The sequence below is a fragment of the Scyliorhinus canicula genome, chromosome 26, assembly GCF_902713615.1.
Source record: "Scyliorhinus canicula chromosome 26, sScyCan1.1, whole genome shotgun sequence".
In the NCBI taxonomy this organism is placed as follows: Eukaryota; Metazoa; Chordata; class Chondrichthyes; order Carcharhiniformes; family Scyliorhinidae; genus Scyliorhinus; species Scyliorhinus canicula.
Genome location: NC_052171.1, coordinates 4,400,197 through 4,422,197, shown reverse-complemented (window position 1 = coordinate 4,422,197; position 22,001 = coordinate 4,400,197). Strand labels below are relative to the sequence as shown.

General features: G+C 46.0%; 1 protein-coding gene across 2 annotated transcripts in view; it reads right to left on the bottom strand.

Annotated features, from left to right (window-relative positions):
* LOC119957303 (disintegrin and metalloproteinase domain-containing protein 9-like) overlaps positions 1-22,001 on the bottom strand; it is a 143,600-nt gene that overhangs the window by 50,349 nt on the left and 71,250 nt on the right. For both annotated transcript variants that reach the window (XM_038785155.1, XM_038785156.1), the window contains exons 11-14: positions 20,342-20,472; positions 17,319-17,490; positions 13,318-13,410; positions 3,444-3,639 (exon numbers count right to left, since the gene is read on the bottom strand). In XM_038785155.1, the coding sequence (XP_038641083.1) occupies positions 3,444-3,639; positions 13,318-13,410; positions 17,319-17,490; positions 20,342-20,472 (592 nt within the window). The remainder of the gene's footprint in view (positions 1-3,443; positions 3,640-13,317; positions 13,411-17,318; positions 17,491-20,341; positions 20,473-22,001) is intronic.

Sequence of the window (22,001 nt, the reverse complement as noted above, 5' to 3'; positions counted from 1 at the left end):
TAAACTCCATTGAGTACAGACCCAGAGTCCTCAACCGCTCCTCAGATGACAAACTCTTCATTCCAGGGATCATTCTTACGAACCTCTTCTGGACCCTCTCTAAGGCCAGCACATCCTTCCTTAGATGAGGGGCCCATAACTGTTCACAAAACTCCAAATTGGGTCGGGCCAGAGCCTTACACCGCCTCAACAGTACACCTCTGCTCTTGACACGAATGTTAATATTGTATTTGCCTTCCTAGATACCAACTGAACCCTTAAAATAATCCTGGACTCTTAAGTCCCTTTGTGCTTCTGATTTCTGAAGCCTTTTCCCATTTATAAAATAGTCTATGCCTCTTCTTCATACCAAAGTACATAACTCCACACTGTTCCACATTGTATTGCATCTGGCACTTCATTGCCCATTCTCCTCGCCTGTCCAAGTCCTTCTTCAGCCTCCCTGCTTCCTCAACACTACCTGTTCCTCTACATATCTGTATCATCTGCAAATATCGCAACAATGCCCTCAGTTTCTTCTTTCAGACCATTAATGTATATTATGAATAGTTGTGGTCCAAACACTGACCCTTGTGGTACACTCCTTGTAACTGGCTGTCATGCTAAAAAAGACCCCTTTATCCCCACTCTGTTTGCTGCCAGTTAGCCAATTCTCTATCCATGCCAGTACCTTGCCTCCAACACTATGGACTCTTATCTTATTTAGCAGGCTGCTATGTGGATCTTGTCAAAGGCCTTCTGGAAATCCAAATAGATCACATCCACTGGGTCTCTCCTTTGTCTGACTTCCTCGTTACCTCCTCAAAGGATTGTAACAGATTTGTCAGGCATGACCTCCCCTTGATGAAGCAGTGCTGACTCAGTTCTATTAGATCATGCACTTCCAACTAGTGCACAATCCCATCTTGAATAATAGATTCTAAACTATTACCGACAACCCAAGTCAGGCTAACTGGCCTATAATTCCTCGTCTTCTGCTTCCTTCCCTTCTTAAACAGGGGTGTTACATGACCCATTTTCCAGTCCTCAGGGATCCTCCCTGCCGTCAGTGATACCTCAAATATCACCACCAACGCCTCCACAATCTCCCTCTAGCTATCATCTTCAGAACCCTGGGGTGCAGTCCATCTAGTCCAGACCGTTTGATTTCCCCAGCACCTTCACCTGAGTGATGGCCACAACACTCCGCTTTGTCCCCTGACTCTCTTGAAGTTCTGGTATGCCACTGGTGTCTTCCACTGTGAAGACTGATGCAAAATACCTATCTGCCATTTCTTTGTTCCCTATTACTACTTCCCCTGACTCATTTTCCAGTCGACCAATGACCACACATGCCGCTCTCTTACCTTTTATTTTTCAAAAAAAAACTCTTGCAAATTTCTTCCATATTACTAGCTGGCTTACACATATCTCATTCCCCTCCCCTCCCAATTGCTTTTTTAGTTGTCCTCTGCTTGCTTTTGAATGCTTCCCAATCGCCTGGCCTCCCACTAATTCTGGCTACCTTGTGTGATTCTTCTTTTGCTTTTATGCTGTCCTTGACTTCCCTCATCAGCCATAGATGCCTCCTGCTCCCTTTAGCCCGTTTCCTCCTCCTTGGGTTGAATTTCAGTTGTGCCTCCCAAATCGTCCCCAAAAACTCCTGCTGTTCCACCCTCTTCCCTGCTAGGCTCCCCTTCCAATCAAATCTGGCCAACTCCTCGTTCATGTATCTGAAGTTACCTTTACTTAATTGTAAAACTGTTACATCCGATTCTAACTTCTCCCTCTCAAACTGCAGGGTAAATTCCATACTATTGTGGTCACTGCCCCCAAAGGGTTCCTTCACCTTAAGTTCCCTAATCAAGTCTGCCTCATCACACAACAAATTCAGAATTACCTGCTGTCTCGTGAGCTCTACCACAAGTTGCTCATAAAATCCATCTCATAGACAGACAGCTCTGATCCCCATGCAGCCACATCTGTGTGGTGCCCACAACATCATATCTGCCAATTTCAATGCACGCAACAAGCTCATTTATCTTTTATCTTGTACTGCGCACATTTAGGTGCAACATGCAGTCCTGTGTTGACCGCCCCCTTCTCATAGCTGTCCCCTTTTTTGCTGTGCCAGAAGTTATCTTCCTGCCGCTTTCTATACTTTGTTCTATTACATGTTCCGTAACTTTACTTACCTCTCCTGAGCCCTCGGCCACTTCAACTAGTTTAAAGTCCTCATCATTAACCTGCACTCCCATCTTCTCCTTTAACATTGATTTTCTAATTTTCCATACAACTGAACCCTTCCATTCCCACTCCCACCCTTTTACTATTTAGTTTGAAGCCTGGGGCATCAGTGTGGTGCCGTGTTTCGCACTGCTGCCTCACAGCGCCGAGGACCCAAGTTCGATCCTGGCCCCAGGTCACTGTCCGTGAGGAGTTTGCACGTTCTTCCTGTGTTTGCATGGGTCTCACCCCCACAACTAAAACATGTGCAGGGCAGGTAGATTGGCCACGCTAAATTGCCCCTTAATTGAAAAAAAGAATTGGGTACTCGAAATGTTTTTTTTTTTTAAGTTGAAAGCCCTATCTACAGCCCTTGTTATGCGATTCACCAGGACTCTGGTTCCAGCATGATTCCTCACAACAACAAAAAACAAGGCATATTAATGTTTTATCTCAAGTTGATACTGATACTGTTTGCTGCCCGGGTAGCTCAGTTGGTAGAGCATCAATCTTTTAATCTGAGAGTCCAGGGTTTCAAGATCCTGGATACGTGCTGTTTGGGGATCGGTTAGCTCAGTTGGTTGGATAGTTGGATCTTGATGTAGTGCGACATCATCTGCGCGGGTTCAATTCCCATACCAACTGAGATTATCCATGAAGGCCCCACCTTCTCAACCTTGCCCCTCACTTGAGGTGTGGTGACCCTCAGGTTAAAACACCACTCGTCAGATCTCTCTCAAAATGAGAGAGCAGCTTATGGTCCTCTGGGACTATGGCAGCTTTCAATTTCATTTTACTGTTTGCTGTAGGATCTTAGATCTGCACCCCAACAGATTAAATACGTGCCCCGAAGGCAGCCAGTAGCTTGTGCGCTGTAGCAACTCATGAAACTCGCTTCAGCAACACCTCCCAGCAACATGCCCTCTACCAACAGGAAGCGCAACAACACCAGTCCTTCGGTTCTGTGCCAAGGTGTTCACCTCCACATTACCCACTAAGCATACAATTCTGAATTGTACGTGTTTTACATTGCTGCTTCAACAAAATTCAAAAATAATGCACAACTTGATGGTGGACAGGTGGAAGAACTTGAAGGATTTAAATGCAAACTCTTATCAAATTAAAAACCTTTTCTCGATCATTTAAAGTAACTTTGTTATACTTCTTAAAAGAAAGGTTAATTCAATTGTGAAATATACTTTCAAAGCCTTGATAGAAGATACTTATAGGGGACTTACTTTGTCCAAATAAAGCCATACACTGAGCATCATAACTCTGACATGCTCCGTTGTAGCAGTACGAATTGTTGTTATGGCAAGGGTGCCCATCTTGCACAAACACATCAGCCTGACAGATGTGACTTGTTCCATTGCAGTACTCTGGGAGGTCACATTCATTTATGGATGATCGGCACACTGTAGCAGCTGGGAGGAACTACAATAGCATGGATGGAGGGAGTGGGTTAGAAATGTGAAACAAACCAAAGTTGCATGCACAATTTACGACACAGTATGAATTATATGTACACTACTACATTCTATAATTGCACAAAAATTGCTTTCTTTCCCAATCCCCAAAACAATTCGGATTTTCCTGGGCAATCTTCTGATGGAGGATCCTTTCCAAACTGATTTAATAGCAGGAAACCTTGGAGAGTGCAGATGAGAGAATCTGTGTAGAAGCCACAATCTCTTTTTATGGCACAAGCGGCTGTGTTCTGGTAACTAAAAAGTTTAAATGTCCCAAATCTTCTTTGAAAAGCTACGAAGAGAGAAATGCATGAGAGGGTCGGCTGGCTTCAGCAAGGGGGTTGGTTGAATACTAGCTTGGGTGGTAGCCTTGGCTGGTGTGGTGCGATCTCAGTGCGAGTGTTTGGAGGGGATCAGATCGGTTTTAATCTGTCGAACATCCCTGGAAAGTTATTCAGATTACTAGATTGGAACCATCTAAAATTCTCAATTCTAACTTGGGGTTGGAGACTTTTTCAGAGGATGCCAGGAACCCTTTGGACTGGGGGACTTCCAGTGGCTGCTATGGTCTGAGTTGTCGCACAGAGGGCAGCTCCTGCTTGAACGCGTAGAAAAGAGCTCTTTCTACCCGAAATTGGGTGCAGCTTCGACAGGAAAGTGTAACTGAAGGTCGGAGGAGAAGGTGCCCCGAGAGTAGTATGTCTGCTGGTTACCAAAACCAGCAGAAAGGGAAAGATCTGGCCAGGGTGTTGGAAGAGACCTGTGGTGCGGCAGCCAGTGGAAGGATGGCAGAGGGGGAAGGGCAAGTTCAAGTTGGAAAACCCCAGATGGAACAGTTGATGGCCTTCATCAAGGAAGAGCTCCGGCAGCAGAGGAAGCAGATAGAGATAGAGATAGAGAAATACAGCACAGAACAGGCCCTTCGGCCCACGATGTTGCGCCGAACTTTTGTCCTAGGTTAATCATAGAATTTTGGACAATTTAGCCTGGCCAATCCACCCAACCTGCACATCTTTGGACTGTGGGAGGAAACCGGAGTGCCCGGAGGAAACCCACGCAGTCACGGGGAGGATGTGCAGACTCCACACAGACAGTGACCCAAGTCGAAATCGAACTTGGGACCCTGGAGCTGTGAAGCAATTGTGCTATCCACAATGCTACCGTGCTGCCCTTAAGAAGTTAACCTACACTCCCTTATTCTACCCTAATCCAAGTACCTATCCAATAGCCGTTTGAAGGTCCATAAATTTTCCGACTCAACTACTACCACAGGCAGTGCATTCCATGCCCCCACTACTCTCTGGGTAAAGAACCTACCTCTGACATCCCCTCTATATCTTCCACCATTTATCTTAAATTTATGTCCCCTTGTAATGGTGTGTTCCACCTGGGGAAAAAGTCTCTGACTATCTACTCTATCTATTCCCCTGATCATCTTATAAACCTCTATCAAGTCGCCCCTCATCCTTCTCTGTTCCAATGAGAAAAGGCCCAGCACCCTCAATCTTTCCTCGTATGACCTACTCTCCATTCCAGGCAACATCCTGGTAAATCTCCTCTGCACCTTTTCCAAAGCTTCCACATCCTTCCTAAAATGAGGTGACCAGAACTGCACACAGTACTCCAAATGTGGCCTGACCAAGGTTTTGTACAGCTGCATCATCACCTCACGGCTCTTAAATTCAATCCCTCTGCTAATGAACGCTAGCACACCATAGGCCTTCTTCACAGCTCTATCCACTTGAGTGGCAACTTTCAAAGAACAATGAACATAGACCCCAAGATCTCTCTGCTCCTCCACATTGCCAAGAACCCTACCATTAACCCTGTATTCCGCATTCAGATTTGTCCTTCCAAAATGGACAACCTCACACTTCTCAGGGTTAAACTACATCTGCCACTTCTCAGCCCAGCTCTGCATTCTATCTATGTCTCTTTGAAGCCGACAACAGCCCTCCTCACTATCCACAACTCCACCAATCTTCGTATCATCTGCAAAATGCAGGAGGATCGCTCGAAGGCCATTGAAGGGACTGTGGCACCCCTGAAGGGCTCGATGGAGAGGGTGGAGAAATTCTTGGAGACTCAGGGGTTGCAGATCCGAGAGATCGAGAGGGTGATGTCAGACCACAGGGATCGGGTGGTGGCATTGGAGGCAGGGAGATGTTTGTAAGACGTTGAGAGCAAAGGTGGAGGAACAGGATAATAGATAGAGAAGGCAGAATCTGCAGATAGTGGGCAGAAGGAGTGGAAGGTGCGAGTGCCATGAAGTACGTTTCGAGGATGCTGGCAGAGAGGGTGTTGGATAAGGCCCCAGAAGTGGACAGAGCCTACAGGTCTCTGAGGCAGAGGCCGAGAGTGCAAGGGGGGTTATGCGAGGAACCGAGTTTGGAGAAGAAACATAGTCAGAGACGGGGAAACGGGGTTGGATGGGCTAGGTATAGGGTGAAATTAACAGGGGCAGAGCCAAAAGGGGATGATGGCGGATGGCAGAGGGGAATGGGGGCGTAAGCCTCTGGTATGGCTGATAACATGGAACATGCAAGGGCTCAATGGACCGGTTAATAGATCTCGGGTTTTTGCTCAGTTTTAGAGCTTAAAAACGGAGGTGATCTTTCTGCAACAGACACACCTCAGCATGAATGAGCAGGTCAGGATAAGGAAGGGGTGGGTGGGTCAGGTTTCCCACTCGGGATTTGAGTCAAAGTCACGTGGGGTGGCAATTTTGATGAGTTAAAAAAAACAGGGTTTTGTGACCGCGAAGCAAGTGAGGGACCCGGGCGGGAGATATGCAATTTTGACTGGGGTATTAGAAAGGACGCTGGTGGTGTTGGTGAATGTGTATGCGCCACATTGTGGTGATGTAGGCTTTTTTGAGGGGGTTGATGGCAGCAATCCCGGACTTGGCCAAGTAGCAGTTGATTATGGGAGGAGATTCTAATTGTGCACTAGGACAAGGGTAGATAGATCTGTACAGGGCATATTCCAGAATTCACTTTTTTGCAGTGAGCCAGGAGATTTTAGTCAGCATGGTGGGTTGGTTGGGGTGGAGGGAGCAGAGTATGCGGGGATAGTAATCGCGGATAATGTGCCCCATTGGCTGGACATTCGGCTTAGATCGGGACGGGAGCAGAGGCCGTGGTACAGGCTCAATTCGGGGTTGTTGGCAGATAGAGAGATTTGTGACAAAAGTGTGGGCTGCGATTAGAGATTATGTAGAATTAAACAAAAATGGGAAGGTCGACGGCCATTTTTTGGACGTTAAGTAATGGGTTAAGAGACAATCCAATTAGCTGTCTCTTTTATGTTAAGTATCCAAAAATTGACACTGATATGTAAAGGGGCTTCAGGTGGCCGTTGTGTCAGGTGATGTGATGATAGACTTTTGTGCAAAGTCTGTTAAAGTGAAATAAAGGTGTTTGCGAAATGGAGCAGAACCTTTGACTCTTTATACAATAGCAGCTAAACGTCTAACATTGGAAAACGTTAAAAGCGGTGATCAGAGGGGAGATTATCTCGTTCAAGGCACATGCGGATAGGAAAAGGAGGGAGGAATACGAATGGTAAATGAACGAGATAGTGGAGGTAGATAGGGAGTACTCAAGGATGCCCACCACAGAGTGATTGATGAGGAAGAAAAAGTTACAGGGGAAATTTGATGGGTTGACAATGGGGAGGGCAGTAGGACAGCTGCATAGGGAAAAAGGAGGGCAGTACGAGTATGGGGAGAAGGCGAGTCGAATGATAGCGCATTAGCTACAGAGGAAGGCCACGTCCACGGAAATACTGAGGATACAAATGGAGCAGGGGACGTGGTGTCGGAGCCGAGGAAGATAAACAAGCCGTTTTGGGATTATTCTAAGGAGCTGTCCAGGGCAGAGCCGGGGTGTGAGGGGGGGTATAGGACTGTTAGACAAACTGGAGTTTCCACAGTTGGAGGAAGAGGAGAGGCAGGCGCTGCAGAAGCCCGTGGGGCTGAGGGACGTATTGGACAGGATAAGGGGTATGAAGTCAGGTGAGACCCTAGGGCCCGATGGCTACCAGGCAGAATTTTATAAGGTGTTCGTGACGGACCTGGCACCACATTTCTTGGGGGTGTTTAGTGAGGTGTTGGAGAAGGGGCAGCTGCCAGAGACGGCGGCGCTGGCAACGATCACATTAATGCCAAAAAAGGGGAAGGATCGTTGGAATGAGAGTTGTATATGCCCATATCGTTGTTAAATACAGACGTGAAAGTGGAACCACAAGGTCATGCTGCAGCTGTACATAACTCTGGTGCGGCCGCACCTGGAGTACTGCGTGCAGTTCTGGTCACCACATTATAGGAAGGATGTGGAAGCTTTGGAAAGGGTTCAGAGGAGATTTACTAGGATGTTGCCTGGTATGGAGGGAAGGTCTTGCGAGGAAAGGCTCAGGGACTTGAGGTTGTTTTCGTTAGAGAGGAGAAGGCTGAGAGGTGACTTAATAGAGACATATAAGATAGTCAGAGGGTTAGATAGGGTGGACAGTGAGAATCTTTTTCCTCGGATGGTGATGACCAACACGAGGGGACATAGCTTTAAATTGAGGGGTGAGAGATATAGGACAGATATCAGAGGCAGTTTATTTACTCAGAGAGTAGTCGGGGTGTGGAACGCCCTGCCTGCAACAGTAGTAGACTCGCCAACTTTAAGGGCATTTAAGTGGTCACTGGATAGACATAAGGATGAAAATGGAATAGTGTAGGTCAGATAGGCTTCAGATGGTTTCACAGGTCGGCGCAACATCGAGGGCCGAAGGGCCCGCACTGCGCTGTAGTGTTCTATGTTCTATGTTCTAAAGTGCGTGCTAAGTTGGTGGCAGGAAGGTTGTGTCCCGGGGGTGGTTGCGGAGGACCAAACAGGCGATGTAAAGGGCAGGAAGCTTCCTAGCAATATAAGGAAGCTGCTAAATGTGATCATGACCCCGTCGAGAGCTCAGGTACCGGAGGTAGTGGTGCCCAAGGATGAAGAGAACACAATCGATCCGGTGGAGTGGCGGTACCTGTTTGAGGTCCTGGGAAGGTTTGGCCAAGGTTTGTGGCATGGGTGCACCTGTTATTTGTGGCACCGAGGGCAAGTGTGTGGACCAATGACATGGGTTCATGGAACTTTGAACTACACAGGGGAACAGCAGGGGTGCCCGCTGTCGCCACTGCTGTTTGCCCGAGCAATGGAGCCTCTTGCTATGGCTCCTAGGGGGTCAGCATAGTGGCAAAGGATTACGAGGGGACGAAGGGAGCATCAGGTGCACTCTATGTCTGAAGACCTACTACTGTATGTTACGGACATGCTGGAGAACATGAAGTGGATCTTGGGCTTGTTGGGGAAGTTTGGGGTAGTCTCAGGATACAAGTTAAATGTCGGGAAAAACAAAATGTTCCCATTGAATGAGTTATATAGATACATAGAATACAGGAGGAGGCCTTTTGGTCCTTCGAGCCTGCTCCGCCATTCATCATGATCATGGCTGATCATCCAACTCAATAGCCTAATCCCGATTTCTCCCCGTAGCCTTTGATCCCATTCTCCTCATGTTATAGAGTTGGGTCGGCGAGCCAATTTAGGGGGTTGCCACTTAAGATGGCCAGAGACAGGTTTAAATACCTGTGGATCCAGGTAGCCAGGGAATGAGAGCGATGCTTCACAAAAGGAAGTTTACAAAACTAGTGGAGGAAGTTAGGGAGGATCTAAAGAGGTGGGATATGCTGCACTTGGCTTTGGCAGGGAGGGTTCAAGTGGTGAAGATTCTACGAGATTCCTGTTCATATTCCAGACACTCCCGATCTTTATACCGAAGGCCTTCTTTCGGAAACTGGGCACAATTATTTTGACTTTATATGGGCAGGGAAGGTGCCAAGGGTTAAGAGAACCCTGTTGCAGAGGCAGAGGCAGCAGGGAGAGTTGGCGTTGCAGAACCCGCTACATTATTAGGGTGGCATGGCAGCACAGTGGTGAGCACTGTTGCTTCACAGCACCAGGGACCTGGGTTTGATTCCCGGCTGTGGTCACTGTGCAGTCTGCGTGGGTTTCCTCCGGCTGCTCCAGTTTCATCCCATGAGTCCCGAAAGACATATTTGTCAGGTGAATTGGACATTCTGATTTCTCCCTCAGTGTACCCCAACAGGTGCAGGATTTTGGCGACTAGGGGATTTTCACCGTAACATCATTGCAGTGTTAATGTAAGCCTACTTGTGACAATAATAAAGATTATTATTATTGGGCGGTGAATGTGGAGAGGGTGAGATGATGGTGGGAAGGAGAGGGGGTAGAATGAGTTAGGATGGAGAAGAATCCTGTCGAGGGTCCAGCTTAAGGGCTATAGTGATGGCAGTGTTGCCCATGGCGCCAAGCAGATACTTTGAGTACCCGGTGGTGCAGTCCACGGTGAAGATCTGGAACCAGCTGAGGAGGCACTTTAGGATAGAGGGGATGTCGGTGTTAACGCCGTTGTGTGAAACCCACGGTGTTGAGTGGGGGGGATAGATGGCATGTATAGGAAGTGGAGAGGTGTGGCTGGTTAATGTGAAGGTATCTGGAAGAAACGTTTGCCAGTACAGATGAATTGAAGGAGAGGGTAGAGCTCCCGAGAGGGAGTCAGTTAAGGTACCTGCAGGTAAGGGACTTCCCATGGAAGGTTTGGAAAGAATTCCCCAGGTTGCGGAGGTACACCCTGTTGCTGCCAGATGTGGAAGGGGAGGGCAGAATCGGAGACATCTATGGGTGGCTCGACAGCAGGGGGTGAAGATTAAGGAGGAGGGGGAGGGGGAGCTGGGAGGGGAGATAAACGAAGGAGGATTGAGTGAAGCACCACAAAGGGTTCGCAAGGTTGAGCCTGTGGTCGTTCACAGGGTACTTATGACGTGGGCAAGAATGAGTGGGTTCTTTCAGGGGGTGACAGACAGTATGAAAAGTGTGCATGGGGACCAGCGAACTATGCACATATATCCTGGGGCTGCTAAAAGTTGGAGATTCTGGACAGGAGTGTTCGCAGCACTAGCCAGGATAGTGCAGGAGGAAGTGGATCCGGACCCTTTGGTGGCGATATTTGGGATATCAGAGAAGCCGGAGCTGCTGGGGGGGAAGTAGGCCAATGTTGTGGCCTTCACCTCTCTGATTGTCCAACAACGAATTTTATTGGAGTGGGGGTCAGCAATGCCACCTGGGGTAGCGGCCTGGCTGGGTGACTTATATAAGTCTTTCTTCAGCTGGATAAGATCAAATACGAGTCAAGGGGTTCAGCGGAGGGCTTCGAGACAAGGTGGGGGATGTCCGTGACAGTGTTTGAGGAGTTGTTCATCACAGGGGGGGGGGGGGGGGGGGGGAAAGGGGGAAAATTTGTTCAAACTGTTTAGTTGTGTTTTGGGAAGTTTGTTTCCCAAATTGTTTATATGTAGTAACTTTTCATATACGTTTGGAATCAAATGCATTTTTTAAAAAAAGGAACCCTTTGCATTGGAATTGCCCACAGGACGTTCAAAATTCCCAGACAATTCTAATGACTTTCAATGGTTCCCATGGCACAACTTAGGGGGTGGGGGGAGGAAATGTCCAGTCTCCAACTCTCCAGAGACCAGAAGATCTGGATCATTATTTCTCAAACCAACAATATGCTTTTGGACCTTTAATGGTATCAAATGCTTCCTAGTAGCATGAGCAAACAAAATTTGACAGTCACAGAAAGAGATACTATGGTAAGTGAACAAAAGCTTGACCAAAGATATCTGGTTTAAGCAGTGGCTTAAAGAGAGAAAGAGAGATCTTGGGAGGGATTCCAGAATCTTGTTCCTTGGCAGTTGAAGACAGAGTTGCCCATTGTGGAGTGATTAAAATCAAGAAGGGCAGAATTGGAGGAGTGCAGACATCTTGGAGAATTTTAGGACTGGAGGAGATGAGAGAGGGAAGGGTGAAGTCATGAGGAATTTGAAAACAAGAATGATAATTTTAAAATCGAGGCTTTTCTTAATCTAGAACCAATGTAGGTCAGCAAGCAGAGGTGATGAATAAACTGGATTTGATGTCAGGACACAGAGGGCAGAGTTTTGGATGGCCTCTGATTCACACAATACACTTTAAGACAATTTCAAAAGCACTTGTACACAGATGGAAATAATTTGTTCAAACTGAGAGCAGTTGCCTCAAGAGCAAGATACAGATTGTAGTTTCAATGACTAATTCTGAACAGACTGCTTCTACACAGATTGCAGTCAGAGTGAGTGTGGCTAGGTAGTTGATGAAGTTCAGGATGACCAAAATACTAATGGCTGTGCTCCGTGTATGTAAGTACAAAAATAGAAATTGTCGGTATTTCTGATAGTGGGTTCCCTTTCCTGACTCATGCCTATAAGGAATCTCCTGTCATGTTTCAACTTCACTGCTAAGGTTACATTTTGCCCATGATCTATTTTCAGCACTTCCTCTCCCTGTTCTGTTTATTGCCCTCACTCTCCAGATCATTTACTTCACAAGTTACTTCATGATCGTTCCCAATCATCTTTTGACATTTTAAATTCCATGGTGAACACTGCCTGTCCACATTGGGAACTGAAATTTTGTCTCCAATTCTGTGGTGCGCCTCTCCAAATGAACAACTGCACGTGCCCATGTTTCTCGACCACCAAATGTGTGCTTTGTGTATCATTTAGCTCCGACTTGCAAACACATCTTCAGCCTTCAGGTTTACTCAGTCTCAGCTCTGTTCAGTACCAGCAAGTCAGAAATTTAGTTTCAGCCTGACTTTGGATTTAAGCCTACAATTGAAAGTGATTCAATACACAACTTTGGGGTGCTGCCTTATTAGAGATGTGATGCCATTCTTCAGCTGTGATGTTAATGTGGATGTTAAAGCTCAACTTTAGGAAGAGTCTGGAGTTTGTCCTTCAATTAAAACCATTAATTCTGGAAATATTGCTGTGCACAAATTTACCTGAATAATCTGTGTGTTTTAAATTTATTGGCTCTGAAGAAATTTGGAAAAACAGAAAGCCGCTATACTTAATCATGTCTTTCTGTTCATGAAATCGTTGAACGTTACAGCACTGATAAGAGGCCACTGAGCCCATTGTGCCTGTGCCAGTTTGTGGAGTGTGATCCAATTACAGTAATGCCATTCCTCTGCTCTTTCCCTCTAGTTCTGGAATTTGTTTCCTACAAGTATTTAACCTATTCCCTTTTGAATGTAGTCATCGAATATGCTTACACCACCACATTCCAGATCATAACGGACAGGCTTTCGCCTCTGGTTCTTCTGCTAAGCACCTTGAATCTTGTGTCATCTGATGACTGTTTTGCCTTTCACAGAAAACAGTTACTCGTTATTCACTGTTTCATTTGATGCCCCTAAACAGCTTGGCTACAATTGATCATGCAGAATCACCTTCGGTTTCACAGGAAATGGGACCATGATTCCTGTCATCCCAATGCTCTGCCAAGTCACCCTATTTGCATTTGCAGCATATTGAATGCCAAATTATTCAGCTTGTATCATATTGGCTCTACATACAGTACTGATGCACTCTGACATTAAACATACCTTTTAATCTTTTGAAATGATTGGTGTCAAAAATGGAATCCAATGAATTTAATTTACAATGTGAGACTGCTTCATTTTGTTAGCCATCACTTACCTTACATTTTTTGCAGCAAACCCCAAATGCACATTGTGCACCATACTTGAGCTTACACGTGGAGGCCTCACAACAGGGATCATTTTCACATTCCTGAGAAGTATGAAAAGAACTTCAGCACACCATGTGCAACACGATTAAATGAGAACACAAATCCTTTCACACATCTCACACCCATTCCCCAACCAAAAAACCCAAATCATCAACTCCTCCTCACCCAGTGTTAACAGTATCATAAGCGTGTTCAAAGACTACCCATTTATCCATAGATATCCATAGAATCCCTACAGTGCTGAACAAGGCCATTCGGCCCATTGAGTCCACACCGACCCTCCAAAAGCGCACCAAGGCCTACTCCCCTGCCCTATCCCCATAACCCCGTGCATTGATCATGGCCAATCCACCTAACTTGCATATCTTTAGACTGTGGGAGAAAACCAGAGCACCCAGAGGAACCCCACACAGACACGAGGAGAATGGGCTCCACATAAACCCAAGGTCAGAATTGGATCTGGGTCCCTGGTGCTTTTGAGGTAGCAGCGCCAACAGATTAACTTAAAACCATAGAATTCCTACAGTGCAGAAGGCCATTCAGCCCATCGAGTCTGCATCGACCCCCTTGATAGAGCACAACCCAAGCCCACTGCCCCGCTCTATCCCTGTAATAATAATAAGCATTATTGTCACAAGTAAGCTTACATTAACACTGCAATGAAGTTACTGTGAAAAGCCACTAGTCGCCATATTATGGCGCCTGTTCAGGTACACAAGAGGGAGAATTCAGAATGTCCAAATTACCTAACAGCACATCTTTCGGGACTTGTGGGAGGAAACTAGAGCACACGGAGGAAACCCATGCAGACACAACGAGAACATGTGTACTCCACACAGACAGTGACCCAAGCTGCAAATCAAACTGGGACCCTGGAGCTGGGAAGCAACAGTGCTAACCAGTGTAACCACATAACCCCACCTATCCTGCCTTCTTTGGACTGTGGGAGGAAACTGGAGGACCCAAAGGAAACCCACGCAGACACAAGGAGTAAGTGCAAACTCCACACGGGCTAGAATTGAGCCCGAATCCCTGGCACTATGAGGCAGCAGTGCTCTTCAGTTTTTTGAATTTAAACTGCACAGAAAATCTTTTTAAAATACCATGATCCCTTCTATTACAATTATGGACTTAGCAAGAGGTGCCTACTTGTCCGGTCTCAAAATTGGCTTGGCTAGTTGGGTCAGAATTCAGTTGGAGAATGGCAAATGCAATGCCTCATCCTGCCACTGTGTGGCATGCCATACAAGCAGATCAATGCCACAGAGTTCAGACCCTTTGGAGAGCTTTTCTTATCAATGGATAATTGTGCTACGTGCTGCAACACCCATTCCCCAACCCATTCTTTTTCATGCACAGCTTCAATCTGGGGAAAGAGCACTCAGGACTGTGAGATTCCCATATTTAGGTTTTGAGGAAATTCACTACTTTCATTTATCTTTCTGAATATTATCTGATAAAATGATTCCAAGTGCAATTCAATAACTACAGTGCAGGAATAATGGGTCTCCACTTAACTCCCAACAAATATTCATGCCAGAACTCTGTTAAGCAGCACAAAGATCCTGCTGCCGGACATAGATCTGGGTGAAGAAGTGAAAGCACAAGGCGGAAAAGGGTGTTCTGGAAACCATGCTCACGAAGCAACAGAAGTAGCAATGGCCCGTGCGATATTTGTGCTAGCCCGTGCTGGAATATCCCACTCCCACTGTCAGAAAGACATGATGTGGCGTTGGACTGGGGTGAGCACAGTAAGAAATCTTACAACACCAGGTTAAAGTCCAACAGGTCAGTTTGAAACACTAGCTTTCGGAGCACTGCTCCTTCCTCGGGTGAATCTGAGGAGGAGCAGTGCTTCAAAAGCTAGTGTTTGAAACAAACCTGTTGGACTTCAACCTGGTACAAGACTTCTGACTGTCAGAAAGGTTAAAGGAGGAGTGGGAAAAGCAATAGAATCAAACAATAAAAGTTAGTATTAAAAAAAATTCTTGTAACATCCTGACCTTCCTGACACAACATTGCTGCCTCCAGATGGCACAACTGCAATGTAGAACTCATTATGTTCTCAACTGCAGAGACACAGCAACAGTGTTTTGTGACCCCAATGGAAACGAGTTTGCCAGGTATCACGTGGTTAGATCAGGGCCAGTTCCTTCTATGTCCACCCATTTCTATTAAAATATGCACTCAAAATCAAAACTGTCATGATTTAATTAATTTTCCAGCTGATATACAACCAAGAAGTTATCACCATATTGTCTGTTCTGGCTCTTTTCTACAGGAATGCAAAACAAATCCCAGGGCTCACCTGTCATCTTAAAAGCCTGTATTTCAGCCCCAAATGTTTGCTTACTCTTCCCTTACAGGATTAAAGCAATGTTTTCTGCCTCAATTTCTTCCTGCGGCAAAGCATTCCAGGCACAAAGAATCTGCGATACTTCTTCTAACCTCTCTTCTCACTCTTGGTGATTGTTTTAAATCAGTAACTCCCCTCACCATAATGTTCCCACTCATATCTTTTCCCTATTCAGCCCGTCAAATAATTTCATTATTTTAAAAACCTCATTAGTCCTCTTGGTCTTCTTTGCTTGACTGGAGGGAGCCCCAATATCTGAAATTTATCTAGCTTTACATCCATGATATGATGCTGACTATTTCAAAATAGCACACTATTCCCAGGAGCAATTGGAAATCTTCACTGTAGCACTGAACTATACACAGCACAACCGCCCAGATTCTATCACAGGTCTGTTGGTTATTTTCAATGGCAAATAATAATGCTGTGGCCCTCAATTTGTACAACTAAAAAGCTGGTCCTCATGCATCAACAGTTACCAATGTATAAATATTGGGCCAAAAGCAATAGTGATTTGGTTGAAGTAGCAAAGAACTGCCTCGGATACTTTGTTGCAACCAGGAGACCTCCATCTTACAGGACAGGAGTGCAAGTAAATGAGTAGTGGATGAGGTGGAGGGCTGTTGTAGGCTACAAAGAGACATTGATAGGATGCAGAGCTGGGCCAAAAAATGGCAGATGGAGTTTAACCCTGATAAGTACGAGATGATTCATTTTGGCAGGACACATTTGAATGCGGATTACAGGGTCAACGGCAGAGATCCAATGAACGTGGAGGAACAGAGAGATCTTGGGGTTCATGCCCACAGATCTCTGAAGGTTGCCACTCAAGTGGATAGAGCTGTGAAGAAGGCCTATAGTTTGTTAGCGTTTATTAACAGGGGGCTTGAGTTTAAGAGCCATGGAGTTATGCTGCAACTGTACAGGACCCTGGTGAGACCACATTTGGAGTATTGTGTGCAGTTCTGGTCACCTCACTATAGGGGGGATGTGGAAGCATTGGAAAGGGTGCAAAGGAGATTTACCAGGATGCTGCCTGGTTTGAAGGTTAGGTCTTATGAGGAAAGATTGAGGGAGCTAGGGCTTTTTTCTTTGGAGCGGAGGAGGATGAGGGGCAACTTAATAGAGGTTCGTAAGATGATGAGGGGGATAGATAGAGTGGACGTTCAGAGACTATTTCCTCGGGTGGATGTAGCTGTTACAAAGGGGCATAACTTTCAGATTCAGGGTGGGAGATATAGGAGGGATGTCCGAGGTAGGTGCTTTACTCAGAGTGGTTAGGGTGTTGGACGGACTGCCTGCTGTGATAGTGGAGTCGGACACTTTAGGAACTTTCAAGCGGTTATTGGATAGGCACATGGAGCACACCAGAATGACAGGGAGTGTGATAGCTTAATCTTGGACAAAGCTTGGCACAATACAGAGGGCCGAAGGGCCTGTTCTGTGCAATACTGTTCTATGTTCTAACATTGCCAAAATAGTGTTAGGCTACCATCAAATAATCAATGTAATCACAATCTATGTATCAGGAACAACTTGAGAATAACATACCAGTGTATTCAGGAATGAATAGGGGGTAAATTTACAACTGACCTTCGGTGATCCACAGTCACATTCCTCTCCAGTATCTACCAGTTTGTTGCCACAATAAGGAGGACTGTATTCTTCTTCGGGTGTTGGAATGTTCAACAGACAGGAACCCCCTCTATTTAAGATCATCGCTTCAAAGTCGTCAGCACTACAACTGCTGAAGTTAGTGGCACCTCTGTGACAGGATTAAAAATTCAGGAATCAGTCATTACAGGTCAAATAAAAATATCTTACATCATTGTTTTAAGGTCAGCTTACAGCACATTTTAAAAAAATTTATGGGACACAAGCACCGCTAGCTGGGCCATAAGCTGCCTGTCCCTAATTTCCATCATATCAGAGGGCATTTGAGAGTAATTGCACTGGATCTGGAATTACATGCAAGCCATGATGTGGAGATGCCAGCGTTGGACTGGGGTGAGCACGGTAAGAAGTCTTACAACACCAGGTTAAAGTCCAACAGGCTTGTTTCAAACACTAGCTTTCGGAGCACTGCTCCTTCCTCAGGTGAATGAAGAGGTATGTTCCAGAAACATCTATATAGACAAATTCAAAGATACCAGACAATGCTTAGAATGCGAGCATTTGCAGGCAATTAAATCTTTGCAGATCCAAAGATAGGGGTAACCCCATATGAAAGAGGTGTGAATTGTCTCCAGCCAGGACATTTGGCAGGATTTTGCAAGCACAGGCCAGATGGTGGGGGGGTGAATGTAATGCGACATCAATCCCAGGTCCTGGTTGAGCCCGTACTCATGTGTGCAGAACTTGGCCATAAGTTTCTGCTCGGCGATTCTGCGTTGTCACGCGTCCTGAAGGCCGCCTTGGAGAACGCTTACCCGGAGATCAGAGGCTGAATGCCCTTGACTGCTGAAGTGTTCCCCGACTGGAAGGGAACATTCCTGCCTGGTGATTGTCGCACGATGTCCGTTCATTCGTTGTCGCAGCGTCTGCATGGTCTCGCCAACGTACCACGCTTCGGGACATCCTTTCCTGCAGCGTATGAGTCGATAACATTGGCCGAGTCGCACGAGTATGTACCGCGTACCTGGTGGATGGTATTCTCACATGTAATGGTGGTATCCATGTCGATGATTTGGCACGTCTTGCAGAGATTGCCCTGGCAGGGTTGTGTGATGTCGTGGTCACTGTTCTGAAGGCTGGGTAATTTGCTGCAAACAATGTTTGAGGTTGCGCGGTTGTTTGAAGGAGTTGTGGGGATGACCTTGGCAAGATGTTCATCTTCGTCGATGACGTGTTGAAGGCTGCGGAGAAGATGTCATAGTTTTCTCCGCTCCGGCAAAGTGTTTGTCTGCTGAGGAGGTCGGTGCGGTGTTTTTGCTGTGGCACGTTGGAACTGTCGATCGATGAGTCGAGCGCCGTATCCTGTTCGTACGAGGGCATCCTTCAGCGTCTGTAGATGTCTGTTACGCTCCTCCCCGTCTGAGCACATCCTGTGTATACAGAGGGCTTGTCCATAGGGGATGGCTTCTTTAATGTGCTTAGGGTGGAAGCTGGAGTAGTGGAGAATCGGGAGGTTATCTGTGGGCTTGCGGTAAAGCGAAGTGCTGAGGTGACCGTCCTTGATGGAGATGAGTGTGTCCAAGAATGCAACTGATTTTGGAGAGTAGTCCATGGTGAGTCTGATGGTGGGATGGAACTTATTGATGTCATCATGTAGTCGTTTCAGTGATTCTTCGCCGTGGGTCCAAAGGGAAAAAATGTAATTGATGTATCTGGTGTATAACGTCGGTTGAAGGTCCTGTGCGGTGAGGAGGTCTTGTTCAAAATTGTGCATGAAGATGTTGGCGTATTGAGGTGTGAATTTGGTCCCCATGGCTGTTTCGTGCGTCTGGATAAAGAACTTGTTGTCGAAGGTGAAGACGTTGTGATCCAGAACGGAGCGGATGAGTTGCAGAATTGCGTCTGGAGATTGGCAGTTGTCGGTGTTGAGGACTGAGGCTGTTGCAGCAATGCCGTCGTCATGGGGGATGCTGATATAGAGTGCCGAGCCGTCCATTGTGACGAGGAATGTTCCTGGTTCAACTGGTCCATGGGTGCTGAGTTTCTGTCGGAAGTCCGTCGTGTCGCGCAGAAGCTGGGCGTACCTTGTACGATGGGTTTCAAGATGCCCTCGTTATAGCAAAGAGGTTCTCACACAGGGTCCCATTGCCTGAAACAATAGGACGGCCTGGTGTGTTGGCCTTGTGTATTTTCGGGAGGCAGTAGAGATCTCCGATGCGGGGAGTACGTGGGATGAGAGCACGTCCTCCCCGCATTGGAGGTCTCTTGGTAAGCATTCTCCAAGGTGACCTTCAGAATCACTGAGCAGAAACTTATAGCCAAGTTCCGCACACGAGTGCGGCCTCAACCGGGACCTGGGACCTGGGATTCATGTCTCATTGCATTCATCCCCCACCATCTGGCCTGGGCTTGCGAAATCCTACCAACTGTTATGGCTAGACACCTGTTTAAACTGGGGTTACCCCCATCTCTGGATCTGTTGAGATTTAATTACCTGCAAATGCTCGCATTCCAAGCATTGTCTGGCATCTTTGAATTTGTCTATATATATATATATATGTTTCTGGAACATACCTCTTCATTCACCTGAGGAAGGAACAGTACTCCAAAAGCTAGTGTTTGAAACAAACATGTTGGACTTTAACCTGGTGTTCTAAGACTTCTTACTGTACATATAAGCCAAACCAGGTAAGGATGGCAGATTTCATTCCCTAAAGGACATTAATGAAGCAGATGGGTTTCAATGACAATGATTTTTACTGAATTCAAATTTCGCCATCTACCTTGGCTGGATTTGAATTCGGGCCCTAGAACCCAGATCAAGCTCTGGGTCTCTGGATTACTACTTCAGTGACAATATCACTGCGTCACTGCCTTTCCTAAACATCAACCCAATTGAAGTCCAGTGCGCTGTATGGTATTAGGCAAGTTACACACTGATGTCGCCAACACAAAGAGGTCATGGTTCCTGCAGCAGGGGCTTTTGTGAGCCAAGTACTTACGTGGCTCCAGCATTCATTATGCAAGCCTTTGCTTCACAGTTGCAGTTCCGGTCATTATCGTGATTCATTCCTAAGTTATGGCCCAGCTCATGAGCAACGATGGATGCAAAATAGAGACTGTTTTGCGAATACTAGAAAATAAACCAAATGAAAAACATGAAAATTAAGATCTAAAACTTCAGAAAATTGGACCCCCCCCCCAACAAACTTTCCCCACACCTGTAATAAAAATATATAGCTTCAGAATATTTAAAGACATTTAATAAACCAAGGAGATGATCACAAGCGAATACTAAAAGAAACAAATTCCTCAACCTCCAATATACATAACAAGTTAGTCCACTTGATTGGCAACCCTGCCACCAAACCCATATCCTCCACCACCAACACATTGTGGTTGCAGGGTGTGCTTGCCATAGACTGAAGCAAATGGTCAGACTTAGTTCAGCGGCATCTCCAAACCCACAACTTCCACCACTCAAAGAAGTGCAATGGGAATATGAGCACTGATGCACCATCGATTGCACGTGAGGCGAGTGATTTACCAAAGTCAGGCTTTAATTAACTAGAACACAGCCTGGCGATCGTCTACAGTGGAAAGGGACGATCGTCAGGCTTCTGAGCATTTATACCTCGTTGATAGAGGCGTGGTTAACTCAGCCTCTCGGCCAATCAGTCGAGAGGCACATGACCGACCAGGGCCAATGGTAAGCCGACGTTCTGGCCCAATGGCAGACGAGTATGCAGATCATATCATCACAAGCACCTACAAGATCTCCTCCAAGTCCCACACCACTCTGACTTCAACATGTTGCTAATCCACTGTGCTAAACCCCTGGAGTTCCCTACTCAACACCATTTTGGCAGTAGCATCAACACACTGACCACTATAGTTCAAATCAACCCACATCACCTTGTCACAGAAGCTAAGAGTTGGACAATCCATTTAGTCTTGCCTGCACTGGTCGCATTGCGAGAATAAATAAATAAACATAATTGTTGAGGTTTTGTTGAAATAATACACTCAAGCTGTTATGAGTTCTGAAGAATTTTCAGGTTTTTGCTATAGTAAACAGCACTGTGGTTACGGCAGGCTCCTTACAACAGGAGCTAGAGAAGAATTGTGACATTGCCCAAGCAGAGGGCCAGAGATTGAATTACAAAGATCAGCAACTGCCCTTTTTTAAAAAGGACCGGGTTTATCCAATCCTTTCTCCTGGAGAAGTAGCTGCAGGAAACTCTGTAATCTTAACCATTGCATCGCTCTAAAAGCAAGTGGCACAGTCACACAGAAGAGGGGAGTGAAGAGAAATAGGAATTCTAATGGAAATTAAGTAGATTCTCTGAAAGCACCACTCAGCAATTTTGAGCAGAGTGCATAGAGTTTCAGTCCTTTTCGAAGAGAAGAGAAATTTTCCATAATACATAATAAGACTCAAAGCATTGCAAACGTGGAGGCAAGTGTGGGGCTTGAAGGAGATGAGCGTTGTACTGTTTGATAGCTTGCTTTTTCCTTTTCTGGAACAAGAGATACTTCAACACATTGTGCATTATACTGCTGATAACTTTGGATTAAAGTAATGCACATAATTCTGCTTAACTGTGTAAACTACTGACAACTTTGGACAAAGGTAATGCACATAATTCTGCTTAACAGTGT